Source organism: Pelobates fuscus, chromosome 1 (assembly GCF_036172605.1).
Source record: "Pelobates fuscus isolate aPelFus1 chromosome 1, aPelFus1.pri, whole genome shotgun sequence".
Classification (NCBI taxonomy): Eukaryota; Metazoa; Chordata; class Amphibia; order Anura; family Pelobatidae; genus Pelobates; species Pelobates fuscus.
Window position 1 is genome coordinate 438655463 of NC_086317.1, and position 27898 is coordinate 438683360.

Here is a 27898-nt window from a genome sequence, read left to right on the forward strand (position 1 = left end):
AGGGGCCCATAACTAAACATAGCTTTGTGTTGTGCAACACACAAACTACACGTACTTCCCCTGGGGTTAAAAGGCCTCTCTGTCTTCACTTTATCACAGTCATATATAAATACATATTTATATATATATATATATATATATATATATTTGTGTAAGGGGCAAATAGCCGTATATGGAGTAAGGATCCAGCATAAGCGTAGGATAGTATAAAGGGAGCAAGTCGGTTGTGGTGTGCCGAGACCGACGATACGGTAGGCCTGTAAATAAAGAGGGCCCACCAAGGAGTAAGAAAGTAAAGTAAATGGAAAGAAAAGAGAAAGTGTTGAAATGAGGAGTGGGTGGGAGGGTCATTCTGATGCTGACCTCAAGCGATATGAGTCAGGTAAGGGGTGTCCCTTATATAGGGGAGTGAATTAATTTAAGCCCCTCCCACAAATACAGGCCAAACGGCCTTAATACTTGTGTAAGGGGCAAATAGCCGTATATGGAGTAAGGATCCAGCATAAGCGTAGGATAGTATAAAGGGAGCAAGTCGGTTGTGGTGTGCCGAGACCGACGATACGGTAGGCCTGTAAATAAAGAGGGCAAAAATGAATAATCAAAGATTTAATACAGTCAACAAATATATACAAATTAACCAGACATTTCCTTAAATGCATTACAGTATTTAATTCCTGGAAGAATTTTGAAGGTAGGAATCTAGGACCGAAAGTGAACACCATTTGTTGTGGGTAGGATAGTATGTTATCTCTACTGTTGGTCCGTGTTGACTCGTTTCGGAATGTGGTAGAGCCAATAGGTAATGAAATATGTGTTTACGTACGTGGGATCGTTGAAGACAATGGTCTGTCTGAGTGGTGGTGATGGTAGTGAATTCTCTGGCCTGAGAAAGGCATAAAAGGCAATGTGCATGGCTGGTAATGGCCGACTTGGTAGTATAATTGAAGTTTAAGGTGGCAAAAAGAAGCAAAACCTAGGAGAAATGTTATGACACAGGTTGAGCTATGTCGTGTTCCAATGAGATTCTTTAAGCCAGGTGAAAAGCTGTGTTATGTGTTCTACAAGTATGGGACGAAAGTGCTAGGTGGGATAGTGCATGCTATGCTGCATGAGTATGTCTAATCCATGATTTTGTCTCTGGAACGAAAGCGTGGCCGTGACTGTATGGGCGGCTGTAGGAAGCGTAAGATGAACATGCCTGGAATATAAATGATACAATTATCGGCAGGGATGTATACCCCCGTCTGGTACATGAAAGTGAAATGTGATAAGTGGCCAACCAAGTGAGTTCCCCAGAAATATCATGACCTTATGGATGAGTAGTGGCGATTGTTGATGATATGACATGTGCCTAGTTGTCAGAGTAATAACGGATTGATGACCCTGACCATGATTTACCACATGCCACAGCAGCTGCTACAATGGGGTAGATCTCCCAAAGGGGCTGAGGTGGTAGAAAAATTTCCAAACCTGGATGCCATGGCCAACAGCTCCAAAGCAATCGTTCCCGGTAGATCGCTGCCAAACCCGTGGTAGACGCCGCGTCTGACCATCTGGTTGGAGAAGTGTCAGACAATCCTGGAAGGAACATGCTTTTACCATGCCAAGTGGTTGAGAAATTCCCCTCCATGTGCAGGTCTGCTGTTGCTGAGGTGTCTAGGGACATCCTCTGATCATCATGTTGGAAGTGTGGAAAAAAGGGGAAAGTACTCTGGATGTGAAAGCGTGGTCTTGTGGTATGATTGGCATGGCAAAATTAAGGAACCTGGTAGGGATTGTAGTTCCTTGCAGTTGTAAGTACTAAGCAGGAGGTAGTGATTGATGTAGATGAGAATGTTCCCTATTTGTCTTGTGGTAACTTGCGTGTATGGATGCCGACTCAAGTCATATGCCCAGTAAAGTGATGATAGTGTCTGGGCCTTCTGTTTCTTATGGGGTACTGGGACGCCCAAGTGGTCAACCAGACTAAGCTGCCGTGAGGCTTCTAGTGAAAAATATGTTATCTTTGATCAACAAGAAGTCTTCTAGATAGTGTATGACTGTAAGACCTCTGGATATGTTATCATAACCAGCACAGAGTATCTGCGAATATTGATAGTAGGCTAATCTGTAGCTCGAAAGTTGAGCGGGGAAAGGATTGCCCAATTTATGCCATGTAAGTGCCAGTGTGTAGGGTAGATGGTAGCCGTTTACTGCGTTGATTATATTGGTCTTATTTAACCAAGCTTCAACCCATGCTTGAGTGATAGCTGTAAAGGTAGATCAATTGTGTTGTATAGTAAGAAAACTCTTCGGAGGGTATGAGGGAGTTGAGACTTGGGGTAGCGGAGGTGTGTGGTGCCAATAAGTCTATGGTTAGTCTTTGTTTAAGGGAAGATTCCTTGTCACAATACCAATGTGTTTGTGTTTGGTGCCCTGCTGTAAATGGTGGAGATTGGAAGACCCCTCTGCAAATCTTGGCTATGAGTGTGTTTACAGCCAATGGTTTTGTTGTGCTGACTGTAAGTGAGGGCATGCTATATTCCTTGAAGGTGTGTTTATGATACCTGTATGGGAGCCCTTTGAAGCTCCAGAGCTTTAGTAAATCTACTACAAGTCTGGAAGGGTGATGAGTCAGTAGTGTTGAAAATGCATTGGTGTGTACGTTATTTGTAAGTTGTATTGGGACACATGGTTTGTCATGTGCCCTGAACCATTTGAACATATATGCAACAGTCTATATGCAATGCAACTACTCATATCAATGGTCTCTGGTAGTTCAGAGGTGCTGGTACCTGGAGCCTGAGAGCGCTCGTCCATTTGTTTGGGACAAAATCCCTTGTGTATGGGTACCTGCAAAAATAAACATCTCTACATATTCCAATTGCCAACCCAACCAAGGGATGGTCAGTTCCCGATTTACCTGGAATCCCTGGATCTGACCACCACAGATACATCATCATACATATATATGCCTTGCTTCCCCAATGTGCTGACATCATACGTGCAGGGTTAATGTCTTGTGTGTCATAAGAATTGATTGTACCAGGTAACCGAGTTTTGGTTGGTGCTGGTTGTACAGTAGCGTGAGGCCCAGCCTTGTGAGGGCTGTGGTGACCAACTCGAGATTGCCAGTCTGTCATAAATTTTTTGGCTCATGAGTTTATGAGTGAGGCTAGTATAGCCTGGGTGTCACCTGAGTTGATGTAGCTGGGCCTTCCCCTGCCTCCGTGTTGTCCGTTGATGTATGGAGGAGTTTGAATAACTCTGCTTTCCTTGCTGTAGCAGGGTAGGGGATTTGTCACCTCCTTAGGTCGGTGGTAATGTGTGGGATCGTCCAGGATCTGATTGCTGCTGGACTAGCAACATCTCCTCTGCTTGAAGGTGTATCAATTCTAGCCGGGGTGCTAGGAAGAGGTGATTCTTCACCATCTTTTTGAGAAATACTTAAATAACAATAAAGACTGCAATTATTATTTGTAACCAGGGTTCTTGTACTGGCTTGCTAGCTAAGCCGTAAGGCGAAACGATTAGGCTTGGTGTTTTTTGGTGACTGGTGAGGCCCTGCTAGTTGCCAAGTGGCTTGAGAGGCTCTATCTATGCTTGGCGCGAGGGGATTTTGAGTGGCCACCGAACGTTGTGGCAGGATGTTGGCCTCTCGGTGACAGTAACCAGAAAATAGGAAGGGGAGTGACAGGTGAGGCCCTCTCTATGATACAATGCGAGGCGGCTAGCTCACGAGTGACCCGAGGGGTGTATGCCTCAGAGTGTGAGGCGGGGTGTTGGCCTCGCGGGACCACTAACCGAAGCATAATGCAGAGAAAAAAGGGGGTAATACCTATTGGGCCCTAGAACCCTAATTGCCAGTATACTATTACTATTCCAGGGAAGGTAAGAGATGAATAACTACGTGAGCAGGTGTATGTACTTGGTAGTATGGTATTGAACCTGACAATCCCTATAGGTTTTTTAGTAGTAACTGTAACCTGAATGGATAAAACTGTATGACATAAGGAAATATGGCATAGACCAAGCTTATCTTAATACGTACAGTATATGTGAAAAGTAAAGTGCCGTGATGTGTAAATATTAAACATCGTAGCCATACTGGTTAAATATGTATCAATCTTAACCCATTAAGTGCCGTATGTACAAGTGAAAATGTGGTCTGTCTCCACCTTGTATGTTGTATGTCCCCTTGCTAGGGGAAAGTCTGTTGCGTGAGCAGCGTGCTGTGAAAAATGTATGTGAACTATATTACCAGTTACGTATATACAGATGCGTCGGCTATTGTGTAATAATATATGTATTTATACCAGATGTTGCTATAGTGCTTGCTATGTGAATTGTTGGATGTCTTATTGAATGGTAGGGGTCAGTGAACATGGTGTTACAAAATGCAAGTGCACTGGAGATCTGCCGAGTGCCCTATAGGTGGCAGTGTAGTTGGATACTGATTGGTATGTGAAATGTTGTTTGTCTGTTGACCTATAGGTGTCAGTGTTTTGGTGTTTGTAAAACCCCATGAAAATTGTCAGGTGCGGGCGGGGCCGGACCGCCGAGCTGAGCGGTCGCAGGACAGCTCGGCTCCTGCAAATATGTCCTGCTAAGCCTTAAAAACGAGCCTCTGGAGGGGACAAACGACCACCGACTGCGACCCTCACTACCCACGGGCTACCGGAGCTGAGGTGAGGCTTGCCCCAGGGTGTTAGTCCCTCAGATGTGGGGTCCCTGCGGCATCAGGCGAGACCTTACATGGCGGTGAGTGGAGTGGACGGCCGCCACTCCACTATCCTGCCCGTCGGAGCCCGCAACCCGAGAAAGCCGGCGGATCCGGCCCTGATCCCCCCCCCCCTGGACCGGGGGGGTGATCCCGGTCCCCACCAAGCGGCATCACAGCCACGCGAAGATTCAGCGCCGCACAGACCGACAGGATTGGGGCCTAGATCAAAGATGGCGGGGGCCATGTGAGCGGGAGCCGAGCCGCGGTGCCCGACAGCAGACTATGGACACAATCGGACTTGATACTAAAAGCGACTAATGCCAGCAACCCACCCCCACACAGCAGCCATTAAGCCTGGAAACATGCTGGGCACTTCGCGCCAATATCCCATGACGAAGCACCACCCCTATGGCATGGGACACCGACGGGACTGCTTGCCCTTCATCTGAGCTGGGTGCCCACTGGGAGGATTCCCCCACAGCCTGCCATACCCCCAGGGAGAGGATTGAGACCCATCGGAACCCTCGGCCCACGATCCCACTGACGGGATCAATGGCGAACAGGCACAAGCACCCATCAAGGCCTCAGGCCGAAGATAGGCGGTCCCTGGAAGCAGTGACACCACAACCCCAGACAGCAACAGCATCTAGGTGAACCTTTTACAGGACTATTGAACCAGCAGGGACTCAAACTGATTCCAGCGTGAGCATGACAGGGGTACCTTCCTAACGCGGGTCTCAGGTCCCCTATGGAGGCAGCGGAACGGGTGCGCATCGACCCAGGCCCAACACGCAACCCGGAATCAGGGTTTCCGCAGGAACATAGCCACACGAACACGGTGCCACATGTCCCCGGATATGGTTCCATGCAAGTGTCCAAGGACTGGTACTTCCTTGCCTTAGAACCTGTCAGGTTGTAGACATTCTTCATTGAGGACTCTGTATTTTTCTTTTTATTTTTCTGTCTCGCTACGTTGCCTACCGAAACAGGGTAGCAACACGGCGTTAAAACCCACAGACAGTCAGACCGCAACTATAACCACAGCAGGTACTCATATATACACAACACCTAGATCGCACCCTACAGTCTGCACTAGAGAGTCTCACGGGCTGGACACACCTGCGAGCATGGCCCCCAGTCTGACACACATATACTAAATCTAGAAGTACCCTAGCCTAGCCACACACGAAAGCTTACCGCCTTCTCTAATAAATCTACCCATAGGAACACACTAGTAAAGCTAAGCGAAGCTCAAAAGTTAACCTTAAATGTGCCGCACAATCTAGATCAAAACTCCAGCAGGTTAACTGCTAGCAGTGCCTGCCTAGCCTCTCTGATCGATACTAACTCATACATATCCTGGATTAGAGGCGTATCAAACATGAACACTAGCATGACTATCAACACGTTTAACTAGTTAAGACCTATTCAACATGAACACTAGCACGATTATTGTTACGTTAAACTTGTTCGGGCATGTTAAACTTGAACACAAGCATGATTTTTATCACATTTAACGTGTTAAGGCATATTGAACAGGAACACAAGTATGATTATTATTACATTAAAACTGTTGTTAATCTTCTGTAACGCTTAATTTAAAATATAAAAAAACGAGGCTGTTATGCGAAGGAGATGTTGTACCACTATGCTCCCAACCTGTATGAGAACGTACATCCCTTTTTCTTCATTCTGTACCCCCCATGATTCGTGCCTCAATAAAAGAAAGATTGACAAAAAAAAAAAAAATTGTCAATGTACTTGACCGACCTGTAGGTGGCAGTGTTGATAGAACCACTGTTGGTCTTGAAGTGAAATGTAAATTATTGTGAATTAAACCTGAAGTTGAGCCCGTGCTGGAGTTTAATTTATGGTTTATGGTTATGTTTAAAACAATCTTATGTGTAATTTATATTGGCTGGTAAATTGTATATGACATGTGAAGACTGTTTTGCTGTTGACCAGTAGGGGTCAGAAATGCTGATTGTATGTTAAAATACCCTTTAACCCCTTAAGGACCAAACTTCTGGAATAAAAGGGGATCATTACATGTCACACATATCATGTGTCCTTAAGGGGTTAATCCTACCGTTTGACAGATAGGAGTCAGTATAAAAACGAAAATGCTGTAGTTAGTTTGTTTGCTTATGAAGTGAAATAAAGTCTAAGAAGCCTATAGTATACCGATTGACCGGTAGGGGTCAGCATGTAGGCGAAAATGCTGTGGTTATTTGGTTTGTACATGAAGTGCAATAATGTCTGAGAAGCCTGTAGTACACTGAATGACCGGTAGGGGTCAGTGTGTAGGCGCAAATGCAGTGGTTGGTTGGTTTGTACATGAAATGCAATAATGTCTGAGAAGCCTGTAGTACACTGAATGACTGGTAGGGGTCAGTGTGTAGGTGAAAATGCAGTGGTTTATTGTTTTGTACATGAAAAGAAAAAACGTCTAAGAAGCCTGTAGTACACCGAATGACTGATAGGGGTCAGTGTGTAGGTGAAAAATGCAGTGTTTTGTTGGTTTGTACATGAAATGCAATAATGTCTGAGAAGCCTGTAGTACACCAAAAGACCAGTAGGGGTCAGTGTGTAGGCGAAAAACGAGTTGTTCGTTGATTTGTACATGAAATGCGATAATATCTAAGAAGCCTGTAGTACACCAAAAACCGGTAGGGGTCAGTGTGTAGGTGAAAAATGCAGTGGTTGGTTGGTTTTTACATGAAATGCAATAATGTCTGAGAAGCCTGTAGTACACTGAATGACCGGTAGGGGTCAGTGTGCAGACGAAAATGCAGTGGTTTGATGGTTTGTACATGAAATGCAATAATGTCTGAGAAGCCTGTAGTACACCGAATGGCCGGTAGGGGTCAGTGTGTAGGCGAAAATGCAGTGGTTCGTTGGTTTGTACATGAAATGCGATAATGTCTAAGAAGCCTGTAGTACACTGAATGACCGGTAGGGGTCAGTGTGTAGGCGAAAATGCGGTGGTTCGTTGGTTTGTACATGAAATGTGATTATGTCTAAGAAGCCTGTAGTACACCCAAAGACTGGTAGGGGGTTTAAACAAATGATATGCATGAACATGCAATAGTTTTAGAACAGACTTAGACAAAATGCAGCCGTAAAGTGAGGACCTGACCCGTGAATGGTGCCGTGGGACTGATGCCTGGCGTAACGGGTAGGTCGACTTACGGTTTGTGAGTCACTTGGGCACCATCCACGGCGATGGATTGAAGAAAGAAGGTGGTAGGCCGGAAAAGCCTGTGGCTGGATTCCTGACACAGCTCTGCTTAGAAAACCTCATGGAGTAATCAGGTAAAATGGCGTCTGGATGACCCGGAAGTGGAAATCATTCTGATGCTGACCTCAAGCGATATGAGTCAGGTAAGGGGTGTCCCTTATATAGGGGAGTGAATTAATTTAAGCCCCTCCCACAAATACAGGCCAAACGGCCTTAATACATATAAAATATGTATTTATATATGAATATATATATAATATGTATTTATATATGACTCAATCATCTGGGGTGGCAAGACATAGCCATACGTATTACATGTGACAATACGTGGCGCAATGACTTATGGGGCTGGCATTTTTTTTTCCAGGGCTGCTTTGTATCCCCAGTCCGGCCCTGTGGGTGTGTGTGTGTGTGAGGGGTGTAGTGTATGTGTGTAGGGAATGTAGTGAACGTGCAGAGGATGTAGTGTATGTGCAAGGGATGTAGTGTGTGTTTGTAAGGAATGCAGTGTACATGAAGGGGATGTAGTGTATGTGTAAGGGATGTATTGTATGTGTAAGGGATGTAGTGTATGTGTAAGGATAAACTGAGGATAAGGATCCTCAAAATAATTCAAAACCTTTAATTGATACAAAGTGTCTTATTTAACATTATTTGGAGAAACACACTTCATCATCATGTTACTTTGAAATGTGGGACTAGCATACACAGATTCACCGATTAAATCAAACAATGTCAAACAAACTGAACAGCATTACAAGAATTGTTTACAAACCTACCTCTAGCGGTGCTTTAAACATTTTCTTGATCATCATGATCACTATAAGTCCTACACACTGTTTGGGGCTTATGAGAGTAACAGTTTTATGCATAAAACATGGCGCATGCACACTGCCTAAAACATTAAAGTGAATGCAACACTTTTTATACATAACCACTATAGCAGGGATAGGCAACCCCTTCCGCACTCCAGATGTTGTGGACTACACCCCCCATAATGCTCTTACACCCATAATGCTGGCAAAGCATCATGGGTGGTGTAGTCCAAAACATCTGGTGTGCCGAAGGTTGCCTATGCCTGCACTATAGTGTATTTTCCCATGTGAAGTCAGACTAAGTGAGCATGGAAAATTGCAAATTTCCATTAGAAACTCAGCATAGGTAATTAGAGATTTAGCCAATTTAAAGAGGCTAATTGCCTCTCTGCAGATTAAACCGGAGTATCTGGTGAGGGAAGATGAAACAAACAAACAAAAAACTTGACTTCTCAAAAGTAACATGTCTGTTTCTTTGAAAGACTGGTGCAGTTACAGCTTGTCTCTGTTAAACTATGCTGAAACTGGGTCAATGTTTCCAAATTACATTGTTTCATTATTTGACCACTTGTTTTGATACAAATACGGATATCCTAGAACAGGCATAGACAACCTTCGGCACTCCAGATGTTGTGGACTACATCCCCCATAATGCTCTTACACCCATAATGCTGGCAAAGCATCATGGGAGGTGTAGTCCAAAACATCTGCAGTGCCAAAGGTTGCCTATGCCTGTCCTAGAATATGACGAACCTCTCACGGATAATAAATCATAGCATGCACTGGTGCAAAAATGTACAAGTATACAGCTGGTTAGAAACATGAAATTCTGCTTTTTGAAGTGGTCATGGTGGCAGGAGTCTCTATGTGCAGAGTTTCTAGTTGAAACGCAGCACATTCAGAGTTATTGTTAATTGTGTGTCAGACTGCCTAACGTCAATTCTGTGCATATTTCACGACTGTCGTTAGCACGCGCTGCATTTTGCTGATAGATGTAACTGCTTTTCAGCTCTTGCCTCTCCTCACTCCAACACTGAGTGAAGCTTTTCCTCCTTGGTATCCCCTCTGCTATTTTTTTTAAACCTCCACCGTCACTCCTCCTCATTCCTCCTCCATTGCCTCCGTCTCAGCTTCCCTTCTCTGGCTAAGAGCGTGCACCTGCGCTTTGAGCTGGTTTATTTTTATTTTTTATTTATTTTTTATTGCCATTTATATAGCGCCAACAGATTCCGTAGCGCTTTACAATATTATGAGAGGGGATTTAACTATAAATAGGACAATTCAATGGTTAAATGGTCCAATCAAATACTGCTCTATGACAGGTCACCAAATTCTACTGAATTAAAAATAGAATTGCAAAATTCAGGGGAAAAAATCATTGACTATAGATAAGTTGGAAGTTTATTTCCCAAATCAGCTACTGTTGCCTATTTTCTAATTTGATTTTCATTTAAAAGGTCACTAAAATAATCTAACTGGGGGCGGAGCTTGACCGCCATGCGGACAAGTCGCAGCTACCCGGAGCTCCTATTAAGAGGCCGACAAATGCACCCAAATTGCGGCAATCCAGCCAAGTTAACCGGGTACTTCAACTACCCACCCCACGGAGCACTATGCACTCTCCGGGCGCACTTACCGAGGCAGGTCCGACTTGGGGCCTAGCAGTTGATGCGGGGCGGGAGATGCGGCCGGTCTCCCAGCCCCGATGTCCTGCAGGACACCACTGATCCTTCCCCCCCCCCCCCCTGGACCGGCGGGGGTCATCCCGGTCCACCACGGCATCCACACAGCCCAGCGTCTGCACACACGGGCCCTACCAGACGGGCAATGCCGGGAGGCTGCAGAGACAATCCGCTCACCTAAGATGGCGGCGGCCACACGCACAGCAGATCCCATATACCATGGAGAGAAGCTGATAACATGCCTGGATCGGCTCTATACAGCACCTGAACGGCAGGAGCTGGAGAGCAACACTACCACAGCAGACCCCAGGGGAGCGAAAGCGGAATGCCACACACCAACCCCAATTCAGTCACAACCTAGGACGGAAAGATTCAGCCTCAAGAGACGGAGTGGGGTGGAAAACTGGTACAGACCCTGGGACTAAAACTAAAAGTATTATGATGAGTGGTTTTTGTGCAATCTCCCTTATTTTTGCTCAGGGCTCCCTGTAGTGCAGTAGATATGAAAAACAATTTGTGGTTTGCCATGAATCTTGTATCCTAGCTGTGTAGATGTCTCAAGAAGCCTGTTCCTTAATCGTGTATCCAAGCTAATGCATAAAAAGCAGAATCAAACCTGCTACTTGTTTTAACACTAACATGTTCCACAATATATCTTACACCTATACTCACCATGTCTGATACAGCATAACTCAATATTTCCCTCTCACTATAAAGCCTAGGCATGTTAGAATTCAACTGGACTCTAAACTATGTTATATAAAAAAAAAAAAAAATGTGCCTGACTTATTTGTGCCACAACCTGTAATGCAACTGTTTACCGTTTTACCCTGATGCCGCTGTTGTGGCGCATTGAGGCTACTTGTTATTTCTGCGCACAACTAAAATAAAGAATAAAAAAAAAAAAAAATAATAATCTAACTGAATAAAAATTTTGGGGAAAAGGTTTTAATGACCTATTTTTCCAGCACAGCGATTAAGATCAGCGCTTCTAAAAGTCCAATGCCCTGCTTCTCATTGAGGAGCATTGGGGACAACGTGCGTCTGCGGCAGCGCTGTACTCCTATTGAAGGTTAGCTGTGAGTTTATCAAATTTTGCCTGGTGCACATCATATTGCCTGGTGCACATCATAATGTTTACATAGCAGGGTTAATCCAATCTTTAGTGGCTGTCTTCCTGACAGCCACTAGGGGTGCAACTGCGACGCTGGATGCGAAATTTGCATCCAACGTGCAGAACGTCCATAGGATAGCATTGAGAAATGCTTTCCTATAGATAGTTTGAATGCGTGCGCGCATGCGCATTCCCCTCCACTCGGGAGTTGACGTCGGTGGGAGAGGAGAGGTCACCAGCGCCGATGGAGCCCGGAGCTGGATTAAACTAAGGGGTTAAAACCCCTTCAGCGCCACGGGAGGGGGACCCTGAAGGTGGGGCACCCTTAGGGCACTGTAGCGTCAGGAAAACCGCTTTGTTTTCCTGACACTATAGTGATCCTTTATGGAAAAAAGATTGCAGCTGCATGTGCAAACGGTCACTGACAAAACTATAACAGTGGCAAAAAGGGCATCCAAAAATAAGGTATTTTTTCCATACAAAGTACATAAATAGTTAATCAAAAGCAAAAAAAAAAACAATTTTATTTTATCCTGTATTTAAAATTCTATGATATGATAATTTGATAATTCCCAGTGATACTACAACTATTTCCCATTATCTCTCAAAGAATATGTGCTAATAAGTGCTCATTTTAGCCAGCCATCGCCTGTCTGGATCGGTTTGAATAAAAAATATATCCCCCATTGATTATTTTGAATACATAATGTATGCCCTATAGATTATTTCGAATAAATAATGTATGCCCCATAGGCTGATTTGCATTGAATAAACAAGCTAAGACTGCCAGAAAAAGCACAGATAGTGGAGAATTCTATCTGTTTGTTGCCTCAATGTTTCACTGCTGCTGTCAATCAGATATTCTTTAGTTTGCAGCAGTTTATTTTGGATAGTTGATAAACAGGTGCTTCCTTTACATTTGGAAAGGTTTAAACGGGAATCCAGTTTTATGTCTGGAGATTTCAGCTGAAATCACATCGAGTCTAACACAAGTGTCAGTATGTTTACGCATCTGCGCCAGTACTGACAGCAGATACCTCGACATTCCCACAGTTGGTCTGTGTTGGACTTGGAACAGATGGCAGGCGGACGCAAGGATCAACTTGGAATACCTACAACTACCTCCTGCTTAAGTGTACTGTACTACATTCTGTGTGGTATAGATTTATGGTGGCGTTCTAAACAAACAACAGCACTTATATTCACACGTTTAAATATTCAGCTCAGAGCCATGCTGAGAGAATGCGTCGTGCCCTGCATCCGCATTTGGTTGCTGGTAGCCGCTTGCTGTTAGTCTACAGGACAAAATAAACAACATGTAGAAAAGGGCAGGAGGCCATCAGTAAATCAAAAATGGCATAAACAGCCTTGATTCATTTTCTTAATATTAAGTATTTTAGATTCTGTAGTTTAATGCTGCGTTTCTGTTTACCGATGAAAGAACTCATTATTCTTATGGCATATTTGGCTCACATTTAAATCCTAGTCCCCTTCTGCTTCCGCACCAGTAAGAAAGAATTGAACATGTATCAGTAAGATTGCTCTTAGGAAGAGGAGGTAAGGTACAAACTCCAGGGGACCATAACCCAGTAGGATTGTTGGAACAAATGGAAAACCAACATAGTTTACGTGAGAGGTGCTCATAGGCCTGTTGCCTAAGACATACTAGCACAGTCTGATTCAAAGTTGAGAATTCAAACTATCTAAGAATAGTTCTGGGTTTTTTGGGGGTTTTTTTTAACCACCAGATGGTACCTTTGACATTAGCAGTTTTTCCACTAAAGTGCGAATTATCAGTATGATTAAATGGGAATTTTGAAAGTGAATTTAGAAATTTAGGCCGAAGTAGGCGAAATACAAAACTTCTGCAAGTCAACAATATTTTCAGCTAGGCAATTTTGGCCTGTACTTTTAAAGGGACACTGTAACGTTAAGAATACAAACATGTGTTCATAATGGTATGGTGTTCTAGTATCTAGTGAGATGACCACTGCGAATGTGATTTAATTATCTTATTCCGTCAGTCTCTCTGTGTTTTCTTCACCTCTCTAGCTGAGATCGGGAATCGTGATGATTTACAATCCAGTGACACTCTATGTAGGGTATTCTGCATCTCCATTCAGAGCATGGAGATGCTGAGGGTCGGTGCTTCAAACTTTGCGGGACTGACACATGAAGTCCCTCTAGTGGCTGTCTGAGTGACAGTCACAAGAGGTGGTGTTAGCCATGTAATCGCTGCCTTTTTTCAGAAAAGGTAGCGTTTACTCTGCTCAGCCTGTTGGGACAGCTTCTAGACACCAGAACCAAAGCATTATGGTGCCTATAGTATCCTGTTAAATTAATATTGAATACATATAAAGTTAATTTTTTATTTGTCTTTTATTGTCCTTTTATCAACAGAAAATATAATTTATTGTTTAGCATAATGGAGCCTAGAGTGCCCCTTTAAATGTGTTAACTACTTAATTACAAAGTTTCCTGGACACACTCATTAATAATATATTTTAATCTTATGATCTCAAGCATACCCATCCTCAACAATTAATTACAGACTTCCTTGATTTGGTAGCAGGAAAATTAGTAATTGGCCAGCTCTTGTAACCTCAAATTAGCACTGCGGATGAATATGGTAAATTAATACACTGTGAACTCTAGAATTCCTGAATCTACCTATTATACAGTATGCCACAAAATTGGAGAAAAATCCTAAATGTTCCCATGTATATATATGTAAATCCTTTGTGCAGTTATTTCATTATTGCATGTTACAAACATAAAAAGGACACCCAGCTCTATTGTCTTCCCATGGTACATAAATTAAATTTTTAAAAGCCTTAGGTTTCATGATACAATGTGTTATTTTTGTGAGGAAATCAGCCTGCACCTGCATAACCAGGTTATATACGCATGTAAGCATGAATGATCTGTCAGTTATTTATTGTGCTCATGTGTACAGCATGTTAGTTAGTGTGCACATGTACAGTGTGTCAGCCAGTCTGCGCATGCATAGCATCTTGCTCAATAAGTCTCAGTATAAACTGCACATTAGTCATGCATAGCACATTGTCTAATCAATCTATGCATGTGCGGCATGTTGGTTAATAAGTCTATACATGGGCTGCAAGTTATTTAAAGGGACACTCAAGACCTCTTAAGCACTTCTTCTTGCTTAAAGGACCACTCCACACCCCAAAAACACTTCTGCTTGCTGAAGTGCTTTATGGGTGAGGAGTACCCTCATTTAACCCCAGTTTATAAAAGTGTTGATTTCTATGAGAAATCAGCACTTTTATAAATTAACTGGGGAACTCACTCACTCACTACTTCCGTTAGCTCCCTACTACTTAAGTGTGCCTGCCTCCCCTTCCCTCCCTAACAGACCTCAGACCAGCTTTAGCAGTGCACAGGCGGCGGCCGCGCATGTACGCCGCGGAACACAAGTGTGCACGAGCCAGCTCAGGTGCACGCTGGAGCCGATTAACAGATTTGTTAACCAGATTGGTTATTTCCCTGTGAAGAGACTGAAAGTCTCTTCTGGGGGGAAAGGGGCAGGAGCTTAGAAAGGCTGCAGTCAGAAGAATCTATTTGTAATCTATTTTAGGCTATACCCCCAATGAATACAAGCAGAAAAACATACATGTATGCATTCATTGGGGGTTTATCTACGAAACTGTGGGTGGGTTTTGGGGGGTGGGTTGGAAGAGTGGAGTGGTCCTTTAAGTGCTTTATGTGTGACGAGTGTGTCCTCTTTTTTTAATTTTACAAAAATGTAAGATATCAATAGAAATGGGTACTTTTATAAATTAACCTGGTTACACATATTTCAATTTACGAAATATTGTTTCCTTTTTTTTGAAACTTTGCTAATAACAGAACAGTTGTGAAGCCTGCATAATAGAAGTTAGACAAAACGTGCAACATTATATAGTCCATGCTATGAGCAAATGGTAGTGATTCAGCATGCTTTCTTTTCTGAATCTCGTTAATACGTGTTTGTTGAATACAACACATTATTTCATATAATAAAAAATACAGGTACTGTCTATTTCCACAGTGAACCTGACCCACTGCACCCTTGCTGCTAGAAAAAGGTGATATTTATATAAAAGCCACTAACAGCCCCAACACATTTTATAAGGCCCACATTGGCTATATTGTGATATTGAAGTAATGTTACACTTGTTCTGGTGCATGAATCTCATTTTTCGCAGATACCCCCATGAGAACCTTTAAGATAGGATCCTATTAACTATTATTGCAAGGAGTTCCACATATCCGCTGGTTTGCAGGTGTATGGAGCTATTAAAAAGTATAATAGACCCTTTGAAGGATGTAGAAAAAAAAGTTACACAAATCAACTCTTTCTGTGTGTGCCAAAATCTCTGTTCAGTATCCCCCAGAGAATCTGTGTGCCTTTTGTGTTGCAGCCTGATAGGACCCACAGAGGATAGAAGCCAGACGGAACAGAACTTAATATTTAAAGCAGATTTCCCTTCCAGTAACATAAAGCCATCAATACACAGTTAAGCAGTTTAACAGTTGATATTCTTGTGCTTTATGTTCAAAAGCTGTTTTCCAACACTCTATACCGAGTCCAACCAACCATCAGAAGTGACAGGCATTCCTGAAACTCAGCATGGCTCATTGACTTTGCACAGTACCAGAAAGGCTTACACCTATAAGACGCCTTTTAAATATTAGTCCAGGTTAGGGCAGCGAGCTGAGAGGCATTGCCGACTGACAGATCCCTGACAACACTTGTGAAATTTCTTGGTGGTCTTAATTTATAAAGAAAAAACGCAGTGTGTTAGTTTTTGCCACAAGAAAAGCCTGAATTGACAAGCTGATTAGTGTTAGGTGGAGGGCACCTGAGGGAAATAAAATTTGGAGCTAAGGCAGCTAAGAATTGATTTTGTTTTGGGTTTTTTTCTCCTGAAACAGCCATGGTGGTATTCCCACACGCTTTTCTATAGTTTTCTTTTATGTGTGTAGGTTTATTCCGAATTCCTGTGCAGCTCCTAATTTTGGGCACAAGTGAAAAGGCAAAGGTTTAAAGCACCACTTTTTTTCTGATGTAATGGGGAGTGCCACTATGTTCAACTTTTTATTATTTAAATATTTTACTTTTTGTTTCAAGGAATTAGAGTGAACACCTATAGACTATGTTCCTAGGTATGTCTGTAACGTAAATAAATATGACTCTGATCCCATTTAGAAATTTTGGGGCAAGCTGGTCTTCAGCTAATTCGATAACTTTTCACAAACCGGTCTGACTTTTAGAGTATGAGAATTCTGATCCTTAATCCCTCCACTGGTCAGGACTGTGTTGTAAAATTGCCCCAGGGGATTACCTGGCTGCAATCCTCAAATGGATATCAGACCTGGCTACCAGGAATCCAATTTTAATGGGACAGTCTCTATAACCAGGGTCCTGTCCCATCATACCAACTTTGCATTGTATTAAGGGCACAAGCACCATGCAGAGAGCACTGCATGGTCCACCCTTAGTGGGGCTGTTTCCTTGAATGGCATTCAGCCTGGTGTGCATTCATGTAGGTCTGCCCTCTTTGGGTCGTGTGAGTGATGCAATTTGCACCAGTGGCCCACCGTCTTTTTCCCTGCCCATCAGAGTTCTGCTTTTCAATAAGCTGCAGTTGGGGTGTATGGGCTACCCTCTATTTAGTGTGAAACACAGCCCCTTGTGTGTTTTTGTTTGCCACATTTCTAACCGTTGTGTGGCCTAATGAAGTGCATCCCTACCTAGGGCTGTATTTAGCGCAAGGCAAACAAGGCATTTGCCTTGGGCTGCACTTTCCAGGGGGCGGCAAAAAACGCTGCCCCTCCCCCCCCTCCCCCCAAGTGCCCTGGCAAATATCTTGTTAGCCTTGACAGAGGGGGGGGCTTGACAGTTGGCCCCTCCTACCCCTCTCCTCCCCCCCCCTCTCCCCCCAGGGCGCCTGGACAGTTTTTTTGACAGATGGGTGGATGTGACGTCACTCTGGCGCCCGGCATCACTAAGCGGCGTGCGGCAGTGAGCTAAGCAGGAAGATCACAGCCCCCTCACCGCCTATTTTACGCACCCACTCACCATGCACAAGCACCATGCCTGCCTGACCTCCATCCTGCACGCCTGCCCTCGCAGTGGCCAGCCCTGCAGCCCCACTGGAACCTATAAAAGTAAATGTTGGGGGGAAATGTGTATGTCAGTGCACATGTGTGTGTGTGTTTTTGTCTGTCAGTGTGTGTGTGTGTGTGTGTGTGTTTTTGTCTGTCAGTGAATGTGTTGTTATATCTGTCAGTATGCCTGAGTGAGTGTGTCTGTCAATGGATGTATGTGTATGTCTGTCTGTCAGTTTGTGGGTGTCTGTCTGAGTGTGTTTGTATGTCAATGTGTGTGTGTGTGTGTGTCAGTGAGTGTGTGTATGTGTCTGTCTATCAGTGAATGTGTGTTTATATCTGTGAGTGTGTCTGTCAGTGAGTTTGTTTGTCAGCGAATGTGTGTTTCTTTAAGGGAGTATGTGTGTTTCTGAGAGTGAGTTTGTGTGTGTCTGTCAATAAATGTGTGTGTATGTCTATCAGTGTGTGCCTGTGAGTGTGTGCATGTCTTTCAATGTGTGTCTGTCAGTGAGTGTGTGCGTTTCTTTTAGTGCGTGTCAGTGCTTGTCTGAGTGTGTCTGTCAGATTGTGTCAAATCAGTAATTGTGTGTGTTTGTACGATTGTGTCTGAGTGTATGTCAGTGTATCTGAGAGTGTGTGCCGGTCAGTGAGTGTCAGTCTTAGAGTGTGTCTGTGTGTGTCAGTCAAAGCGTGTGTTAGTCTGTGGCCTTGACAGGAAGGGGTGGGGCAAATTTAAATTAGGGGGTGCTTGCGTTCCATCATAAATTCAAAATACACCACTGTCCCAACCCCTTAGTGGTTGTTTGTTGTTGTGTACTTTGTCTCTTCCTCCTTGTGTGTCTGGATGTCGTAGCCCTTCCCCCAGTATGTATTTGTGCCCCTGCCATATAAAATTCCTAGTGCTCCACTATGAAGTAAAATGCCCATGTTATTTTTGTGGACTACTGTTGTAAACCGCTTAAATCATTTTTAGCAGCGCAGATGTGTGTGTGTGAACTACAAATGCTGTCTGAAACATCTTGAGATATGTCTACACTGCCAAAATTAGCCATGACACTTCCCACCAAACAAATGTATACTTAGTAAATATTTGCCTTCATATCCAAATCCAGGATTTGTGCAATTTCACTTTTCTGTTTTATAGAACTGGATAAATTACTTATTTACTCTACTTTGAAAAAAAATAACTGGAAATGTTACTAAGCAATGTTCGACCATTGAGGGGGAAGTCTATTTGTTTTTCTATTTGTAAGGGACTGAAGCACAGCATCCAAAGTCTGAGATTCATGTGATAGCACAGCAAAATGTTTACAACCATCTTGTCACTTTGACAAAGGCTAAAGGATTTGACACCCAGCAATGTGATAGATGCATGTGGGAACATCTGCCCATTGTCAGAGGCCTTAAAGGAACCTCAGACAAGCGCTGTGCTGCCAAATATGATTCCATTATAAGACGGCCACCCATAAACAAACTCAAATGTCTGTTATGACTACAAAATTCCTGACTTCAATTTACATCACTAATGAAGTTTAAAAATACCAATTCAGACACGGAATCCTACAAGCTAAAGAAAACACAATTTATGGCTGAAAATGACAGCAAATGTTCGTCTCATGTTACATTCATGGGTTACAGGCGTTAAGTTTAACCCTTTGTTTGAGAAAGCCAGACAAATTTACCTTTAAGGGGAACTAAAAAAAAAAGTACTGAACAGTGTAGCATTGATGAAAAGACGTGTCTGGTCACTGTTCGAACTAAAGTAAAATGGTTTACTCTACCCTCCGGCACCTTGAATGGTGTAAAAATGTGTAAATTGTAAACAACAGTATGGTTTGGTTTAGTTTTTGCTGTTTGGTTGTATTATTTGTTTTGTGTTTTAGCTCTCTTTATGCAAACATTAATTTATCAATCAGAATGAAAGGATATTGGAAGGTGATAAAATAAAATGGTTTTAGTCTATTTTTGTGTTAACATGTGTAACATTTTTATTTTCAGTGGAGAATTTTAGTAAATACATTCAAGCTATATTGTAACCAAAGTGGAAAGTATTCAGACCCTGTTTTTTTTTTTTTTAAAACCAATTAATTGCACTTTTTAGTTGTTTGTTTGTTTTTTTAATCCCTCTATTGAAGAGGCACTGTCGCTTCTCAGAAAGTGACAATTCTGCAATCCTGGACCTCTTTTGAGAATGTATTGATGTGTTTACTGGGGAGAGGATAGGATTGCTGCAGAGTACACATTCAGGCTTCTGTTAGGAAAATTCCATATAATCACATACTCACTCAGGAGTGTTCTTTAACGTCTTTAACTTTGTCTTTCTCTAAAATTCTGTTCTAAAATGTGAATTTTGAACCTAAAACACTGAACTCGTGATCTTTTTGCCTTAGGAGCTCTTTGTTAGGGCATCTTCAAAGGCAATGCAGTAGATCAATATTTGATGTTTGCTTTTCAGACAATAGCTATTACATAACAAGGCTATATTAAATAGGAAACGTAGAGTGAAGTAAGCCCTATACATTATTATTAGCATTTAAATAGTGCCAATGTTTTCCTCCTTTACAATTATACTATTGGGTTATTTAACAACAAGTAACTGACAGGCAAAAATAAATAATCGTAAAAAATTCAGATTAAGGAACTGCACACATGAAAAACACAGTTTTAAATTCTACAAGGTTACTTAAAAATCACCTATCTCAGCAAACAAATATGGGATTCAGTTCCACCATATGGCCATATTGTGTTAAGCCCACTATTATGCCATAGTACTTGGATATCGGTGGGTCCTACACTAATTTTAAGATCTGAATCAAATTAAATTGTCCTAGAGCTTAATTAACTAAATGCTAAAGTGCATTTAAGTAATCTGTTGCATTGTGAATATATGTCATGGAAAATTATTGTTATAAAAAACACAATTCAAAATAATGCAGTGTCAAACTAAACAATTAAAGTGGTAGTGCTTTGAAGTATACACTCACAATGCATATCATATATCTGCTCTATATCAAATAAAAATATTATTAAAGTGACATTGCTATCCAAAACCTCCTCAGATGTATACTTTCTTGTGGTCACCTCCAAAGGGGCATCTGAATCAGAGAAGTGGGGCAGCATAGAGAGGAGTGGGGTGGGATGTAGAGCAGGACATCCCAGAAGAATGGTGCCACCCTTTAGATATCTTGTAGATAAGAATTAGCTATGTGGGTATGGACAGTGGATATGTGAAGGTCATTCGCAGTGCAGGGGGAATGAGAATATGTGTGTGTTTGTAATGTAAAAATGTAATGAGGAAATGTTGAAGTCTTTGGAAGTCAGAGTAGTTTTAGAATGACATCTCCTAATACATAGCAAATGCTAGGTGTTTACTGTTTAAGTGGCAACTGTAATATCAGAGGGCAGTGGGGGTGACAGTCTGCTCCACTGAGGAAGGGGTTAAAGAGAATGCTGACAGCCTGCTCCAGTGAGGAAGGGGTTAAAGGGAATGGTGCCAGCCTGCTCCAGTTAGGAAGGGATTAAAGGGAATGGTGTCAGCCTGCCCCAGTGAGGAAGGGGTTAAAGGGAATGGTGACAGTGTGTCCCAGCGAGGAAGGGGTTAAAGGGAATGGTGCCAGCCTGCTCCAGTGAGGGAGGGGTTAAAGGGAATTGTGACAGTATGTCCCATCAAGGAAGGGGTTAAAGGGAATGGTGCCAGCCTGTTCCGGTGAGGGAGGGGTTAAAGGTAATGGTGACAGTCTGTCCTAGTGAAGAAGGGATTGAAGGGAATGCTGACAGCCTGCTCCAGTGAGGAAGGGGTTAAATGGAGTGGTGATGGCCTGCCCCAGTGAGTGTGTGTGTGTGTGTATGTCAGTGTGTGTCTGTGAGCATGTCTGTCAGATAATGTGCGTATATCTGTCAGTGTGTGTCTGTGATTGAGTGAGTGTATGTCTGTCAGTGTGTGTCTGAGTGATTATGTGTGTCTGTGAGTGAGTGAGTGAGTGTTTGTGTATGTCTGTCAGTGTGTGTCTGTGAAGGAGCCTGTGTGTCTATGTGACTGTGTGTGTGTGCCTGTCAGTGTGTGTCTGTGAGTGAGTGTGTGTCTGTCAGTGAATGTGTGTTTGTGTTTGAGTGATTGTGTGTGTGTGTCTGTGAAGGAGCCTGTGTGTGTGAGTGATTGTGTGTGTCCGTCAGTGTTTTTCTGTGAGTGTGTGTGTGTGTCTGTCTGTCTGTCTGTCAGTGAGTGTGTGCGTGTCTGTCAGTGATTGTGTCAAATCAGTGAGTGTGTGTATGTCAGTGTATCTGAGTGTGTGTCTGTCAGTCAAAGTGTGTGTTAGCCATTAACAGGAAGAGGTGTGGTATTGACAGGAAGGGGTGGGGCAAATGTAAATTAGGGGGTGCCCGGTTTCCATCATGCCTAGGGCAGCACAGATCCAAAATACACCACTGGCAGGGGGACAGTCTCGAATTGCCAAGCCTTTTTTAGAGGGTATCCCAATCTATGGAGATACCTATAATAGAGTGCAATAATTAATATAGAAGGAATAAGGAGAAATGGAAAAAAGGATATCCTGTGTTTGAGTTTATCTCATTTCATAAGCTGCACGCTATATTCTTAACAAGAAATTTGTGAAAAGAACCTACCTTCCTGACATCTCAGATTCACATTAACAGATATGGCAGATCAGATGTCATTATCACACACACACACACACACACACACACACACACCAGATGTGATTATTACACACACACACACTCTCTACTGACTGACTGGGTTCATGATTTAAAACTATCATGTCAGAAATAAAATGGTATAAGACCAAGTAATTATTTGATTGCATTTATCCAAGGAAATCTACTATGATCCTAAGTTTTAAAAAATCTAACAACATATGGAAGCCAGAGGTTGGACACACACAAAATACCACTAACACTAACGCAGGTTCCATGTGATGACTTTTAGGGACACTATAGTCACCAAAACTACTTTAGTTAATGAAGCAGATTTGGTGTATAGATCATGCCCCTGCAGTGTCACTGCTCAATTCTCTGACATTTCGGAGTTAAATCGCTTTGTTAACCCCTTAAGGACCGGCCTGTTTTTGCGATGTTTGTACGTTAAGGACCAGAGCAGTTTTAACACTTTTGTGGTGTTTGTGTTTAGCTGTAATTTTCCGCTCTCTCATTTACGGTTCCCATACAAGTTATATATTGGGGTTTTTTCAGGACAAAAGGGGCTTTCTTTACATACCATTATTTGTATTATGTCATATATTGTATTTAAAAAAAATAATAAAATATGGTGAAAATTTAAAAAAAAAAAAACATGTTTTTGGACTTTTACTTGAAAAATCTTTTACTTATCTACAAAAGCTAATGAAAAAAACTGCTAAATAGATTCAAAATTTTGTCCAGAGTTTTTAAAACACCCAGTGTTTACATGCTTTATTGCTTTTTTTTTGCAAGTTATAGGCCTATAAATACAAGTAGGAAATTGCTGTTTCAATATATATATATATATATTTTAAATGTATCAATAGTGACATTGTAACACCGTTATCTGTCATAAATCCCCGAAACACACCTAACATGTACATATTTTTTTAAAGTAGACAACCCAGGGTATTCAAAATTGGGTATGTCCAGTTTTTTTTAGTAGCCACCTAGTCACAAACACTGGCCAAAGTTAGCATTTATATTTGTTTGTGTGTTAAAAACGCAAAAAACGCTAACTTTGGCCGGTGTTTGTGACTAAGTGGCTACTAAAAAAGGCTGAACATACCCCATTTGCAATACCTTGGGTTGTCTTCTTTTGCAAATGGTATGCCATCATGGGGCTAATTCTCATTCCTTGGCTACCATACGCTCTCAAAGGCAACCTAACCAATCCGACAAATTTCAATAAAAAAAAAAAGTAAAATTAAGCCTTATATTTGACCCTGTAACTTTCACAAACACTATAAAACCTCTACATGTGGGGTACTGTTATACTCAGGAGACTTCGCTGAACACAAATATTAGTGTATCAGAACAGTAAAATGTATCACAGCAATAATATCCTCAGTGAAAGTGCTGTTTGTGTGTGAAAAATGCAAAAAACTTCAGTTTCACTGACAATATCATCGCTGTGATATGTTTTACTGTTTTGAAACACTAATATTTGTGTTCAGCGAAGTCTCCCGAGTAAAACAGTACCCCCATGTACAGGTTTTAGGGTGTCATAGAAAGTTACAGGGTTAAACACAGTGCTAGCAAATTAAATTATCTGGACTTTTGGCCTGGGTTGGCAGGCAGGTCCCTCAAATTGCAATCATTAAAATTACTTAATTAGGTAAAAAATATTACATAAATACGCACGTAGAATTTGAATATATATACATATTTATATATTTGACGTCTACGTGTATATTTATGAAATTATTTATGTAATTATGTATATGTACATATGTATATTTCGTATTATTTTTATTTATTTATTTATACATAGATATATATATATATAATTACATTCTAAGTGTATTTTGATATAAATATATATATATCAATATCAAAATACTGTTAGAATAAAATTGCATATATATATATTTTTTTTAATTATTAAAAATTATTTTTATTTTTTGTTATTTATTTTTATTAACATATTATTTGTATTTTATAATAATATATATATACCATATATATAGTAATTATATATATTGTATATATTCGTGTGTAATTTAAATATAAGTGTATTTTTATATTAATATACGTATATATAAATATAAAAATACACTTAGTATGACATTATATATATGATACATATACATATATTATATATAGATATAATACATGTATATATATCATATATATATACATATTATTATTCTTTTACACTGATTGCTTTATTTTTTAACTTTATTTTTGATTTTTCACTTGCAGGGAGACTGCCTGTCAGCACAGACAGTCCCCCTGCAGGCAGACACATGGACACCTATTGTGGTCATGTGATCAAGTGATCACATGGCCGCAGGGTCCTGATCTGCCGAGGGGAGACTGCCCGGGCAGACAGGCAGTCCCCCTGGACCGGGAGGAGCACTGATCGCTGCCGGGGGACCGACGGCGATCAGGTAAGTAGCCCCAGACCGTTATGACGGTTCAGGACCGTCAGCGGTCCAAACGCACGTTTTACCGCTGACGGTCCTGAACCGTCAGCGGTCCTGAAGGGGTTAATACAGCCTTAGTCACACATCCCTGTAGGTGACTTACACAGCCTTCGTAAACACAGTCATCTGATGTTTACACTTCCTTTATTGCAAAGTATGTTTAATTTAGAATTTCTTATCTCCTGCTCTGTTAATAGCTTGCTAGACTCTGAAGGAGCCTCTTAAATGTAATTAACGTTCAATTTACAGAACCGAAGATTACATTTTTTTAAAGTAAGTTAGATCTGATTGAAAATGAAACATTTTAGTTTTATGCAGGCTGCGTGAGTCACAGCCAGAGGAGGTATAGCTAGGGCTGCATGAACAAAAAACAAACATGATTTACCTCCTAAATGGCAAAGAATTGAGCATGCAGTTGCATGATCTATACACCAAACTTTATTCATAAAGCTAAAGTTGTTTTGGTGTCCATAGTATCCCTTTAATCATTAGAAGCGCATGAAAGGACTACTCAGTGGACATAATTATGTCATATAACGACATGCTGTAAAAAAATGATCGTCACAACATTATCAAAATGAACATGAGCTAATGAATGACTTTCCACCCAATAGACATGTTGGTCTTTTTACTTCCACAGGCTGAGATGGTATTTAAGAATGGATACTTCTGGCTCGGATTATTGCTGGTACCTGCTGCTTGTCTGATTCGAGATGTTGCATGGAGAGCGTAAGTAGTATTTTGACATAAAGTTTACACATGTTGGCATAATGTTTCGAGCTTTCCAATGCCGGCCCCTGCTTCCTGTATTTATTTGTTCAGCAAACCCAGCATCCATGGACATGACTTACCACGTGCGAGTGTTACTAATTATATACATGCTGGAAATACTACTGCTTTTGTCACCTCCCTATGCACGTTAGGACCAGACCTAATTGTGTGATTTAACAATACAACATTATACTTAAATGTTTCTAGCACTTTAGAACTGTAGTTAGCCATCCTTTGTTTAGGATCATGGGCCGTGGTTCAGGTATCAACAGTATCATCCCATTCTAAACCTCCCAGACTAAACTTACACTAAGTAAGAGAAATGTTTGAAAAGCTAGATTTGATAGAATTAAGTATTTTTTCAACCAATAGTAATATGTAAAGATGTAACAAAATTAATATTGTATATTTTTGTTGTCATTTATATGGCAATATATAGAAATATAAAAGAACTAATCAAAGTATTGCAAACAGAAACAAGAAGTTGAATAGTCAAATAAACAAACTTTGCCCACAGACAATCTTGATCAGGGGTACAATCAATACTTTCCTTAGCATTATCTTATTGCCATTACTATTTTCTGACCGATGAAGCATTGATATAGCTTGTTTTGTTTTAAAACTCACCACCAGCCTCAGTGATGTCTTCTATATACAATCCTGAAAGTTGTCTTTGTTCTTTAAACCCTCATTTATCATGATGTCATTACACCCTCCTTTGGTCAAGTTAGTGTTCAGCGCTCCTAAATGTATCCCTCATATGGAAACCTAATGTAAACATGTCCCGTTTTTATACCCTCTTACTATGTTATCCCATAAGCACCAAAATAAAATGTTGGTGTAACTGAATGCACACCAAGCTTAACAGCAAAAAACAAATAGTAATTGTGTATACTGCAGTACACGTTTATAAATTTGCAGTAAAGTCCTAATTTCATAAATGCCTAGTACCAGTACGTCATAATTTCACTTACAAACTTCCAGTAAGTCCAAATCACATGTATGTCCTACCACATGTCGCATAACCAACCCGCCCCCCCTTCTTTGGCCAATTGAAATGTTTAGCAGTAAAGTCATGGAATTTTTTAAAGTGATTCTCATATCAAAAACATAATATTACTCATACGTCATTAGATCAGAATGCTTTATCAAAACATAAACTTAGTAGTTGCTCTTTTGGGAAACACGTTTTTTTTTTTTTTTTGGCAGTGCGATTCAGTATAACATACACGGGAGTTGGGGAAACACGTTTTAAGGCTACTTAAATAATTGTTTAATTCTTCCTTGTATGTCTATGCATGAAACAGTCAACTGGGTGTGACTCCGAAAAATTGAAATCATATCAAAACTTATTTTTTATTGCACTCAGCTCCAGCAGTAAAAGTTTTACAGTTGAGTTGTATAAACGTAACATGACATAGCTTAGTCTACCGCTGTCAAAATAATTCCCTTTTAAGCAAGCTTTCCATAACACATCCCAGCTAATTGATGTAACAAGCTTAGGTGACCCATTAGACAACAAAACCCATAGTGATGGATTCGCCCAGTATACTCACAGGCCTGGCCAGAAGTACTACACAAATCATCAGTTGTTCTCAGCAGGATTAGTAGATGTCAATGTAGAAATAACACTGCTTTAGCAGGATAACCTTAGAAAAGTCAGCTATTGCTGCTAGAATGGGAGCCTTGCTCCAGGAGGCTGCAAACTGAATTTGGAGAAGCATTCTGCAATGCTGGAAGCCATGGCCAGCTCGTAGAGTACAGTCATTTTCACAACATGAGTGATAGAACCTTCCTCTACTGCACGGACCTTTTTCTGAATCAGTAATACGATAAGAGTCCTTAAACGCATTATGGACAGAGCCTCAGATGTTTAGCAGTAGGGAAACATTAGTTTAATTTAATTTACAGATTACAACAAATATATATGTGTATAATATGTATTCCTTTTAGCGTATGTCTAAATATATATATATATATATATATATTGTTCTTATGACATTCTATTTAGTATAGTCATTATAGGATCCACTAAGGCAGGTGAAACCTAAATCCAAAGTCAATGAATGCCTTTGAATGTCTCAGGTGGAAAGTACCTCCGAGGAGGTTGTTTGCCCGGTCACTGTAATTGATTGAAAGGATCCTTCTATTCTTTACAAGTGTAAAAAAAGAAATGTACCTGCTATTCATTAGTGAACTGTTGTGCAGGCTACGAGCTATCTAAGAACTTAATTTCTATAAATATACGGCCGTTGCTGTAATAGTGTGCTTGGTATGTTCCACTGTCTGATATTAAGACCGTGAGAGAAATCAAAGTTGGTGGTGTGTCAAA

At 41.3% G+C, this 27898-nt stretch overlaps 1 protein-coding gene across 2 annotated transcripts in view; it reads left to right on the forward strand.

Moving 5' to 3' along the window:
* Positions 1-27898, forward strand: part of ATP8A2 (ATPase phospholipid transporting 8A2) — a 673473-nt gene that overhangs the window by 568564 nt on the left and 77011 nt on the right. For both annotated transcript variants that reach the window (XM_063429614.1, XM_063429623.1), the window contains exon 34: positions 25436-25524. In XM_063429614.1, the coding sequence (XP_063285684.1) occupies positions 25436-25524 (89 nt within the window). The remainder of the gene's footprint in view (positions 1-25435; positions 25525-27898) is intronic.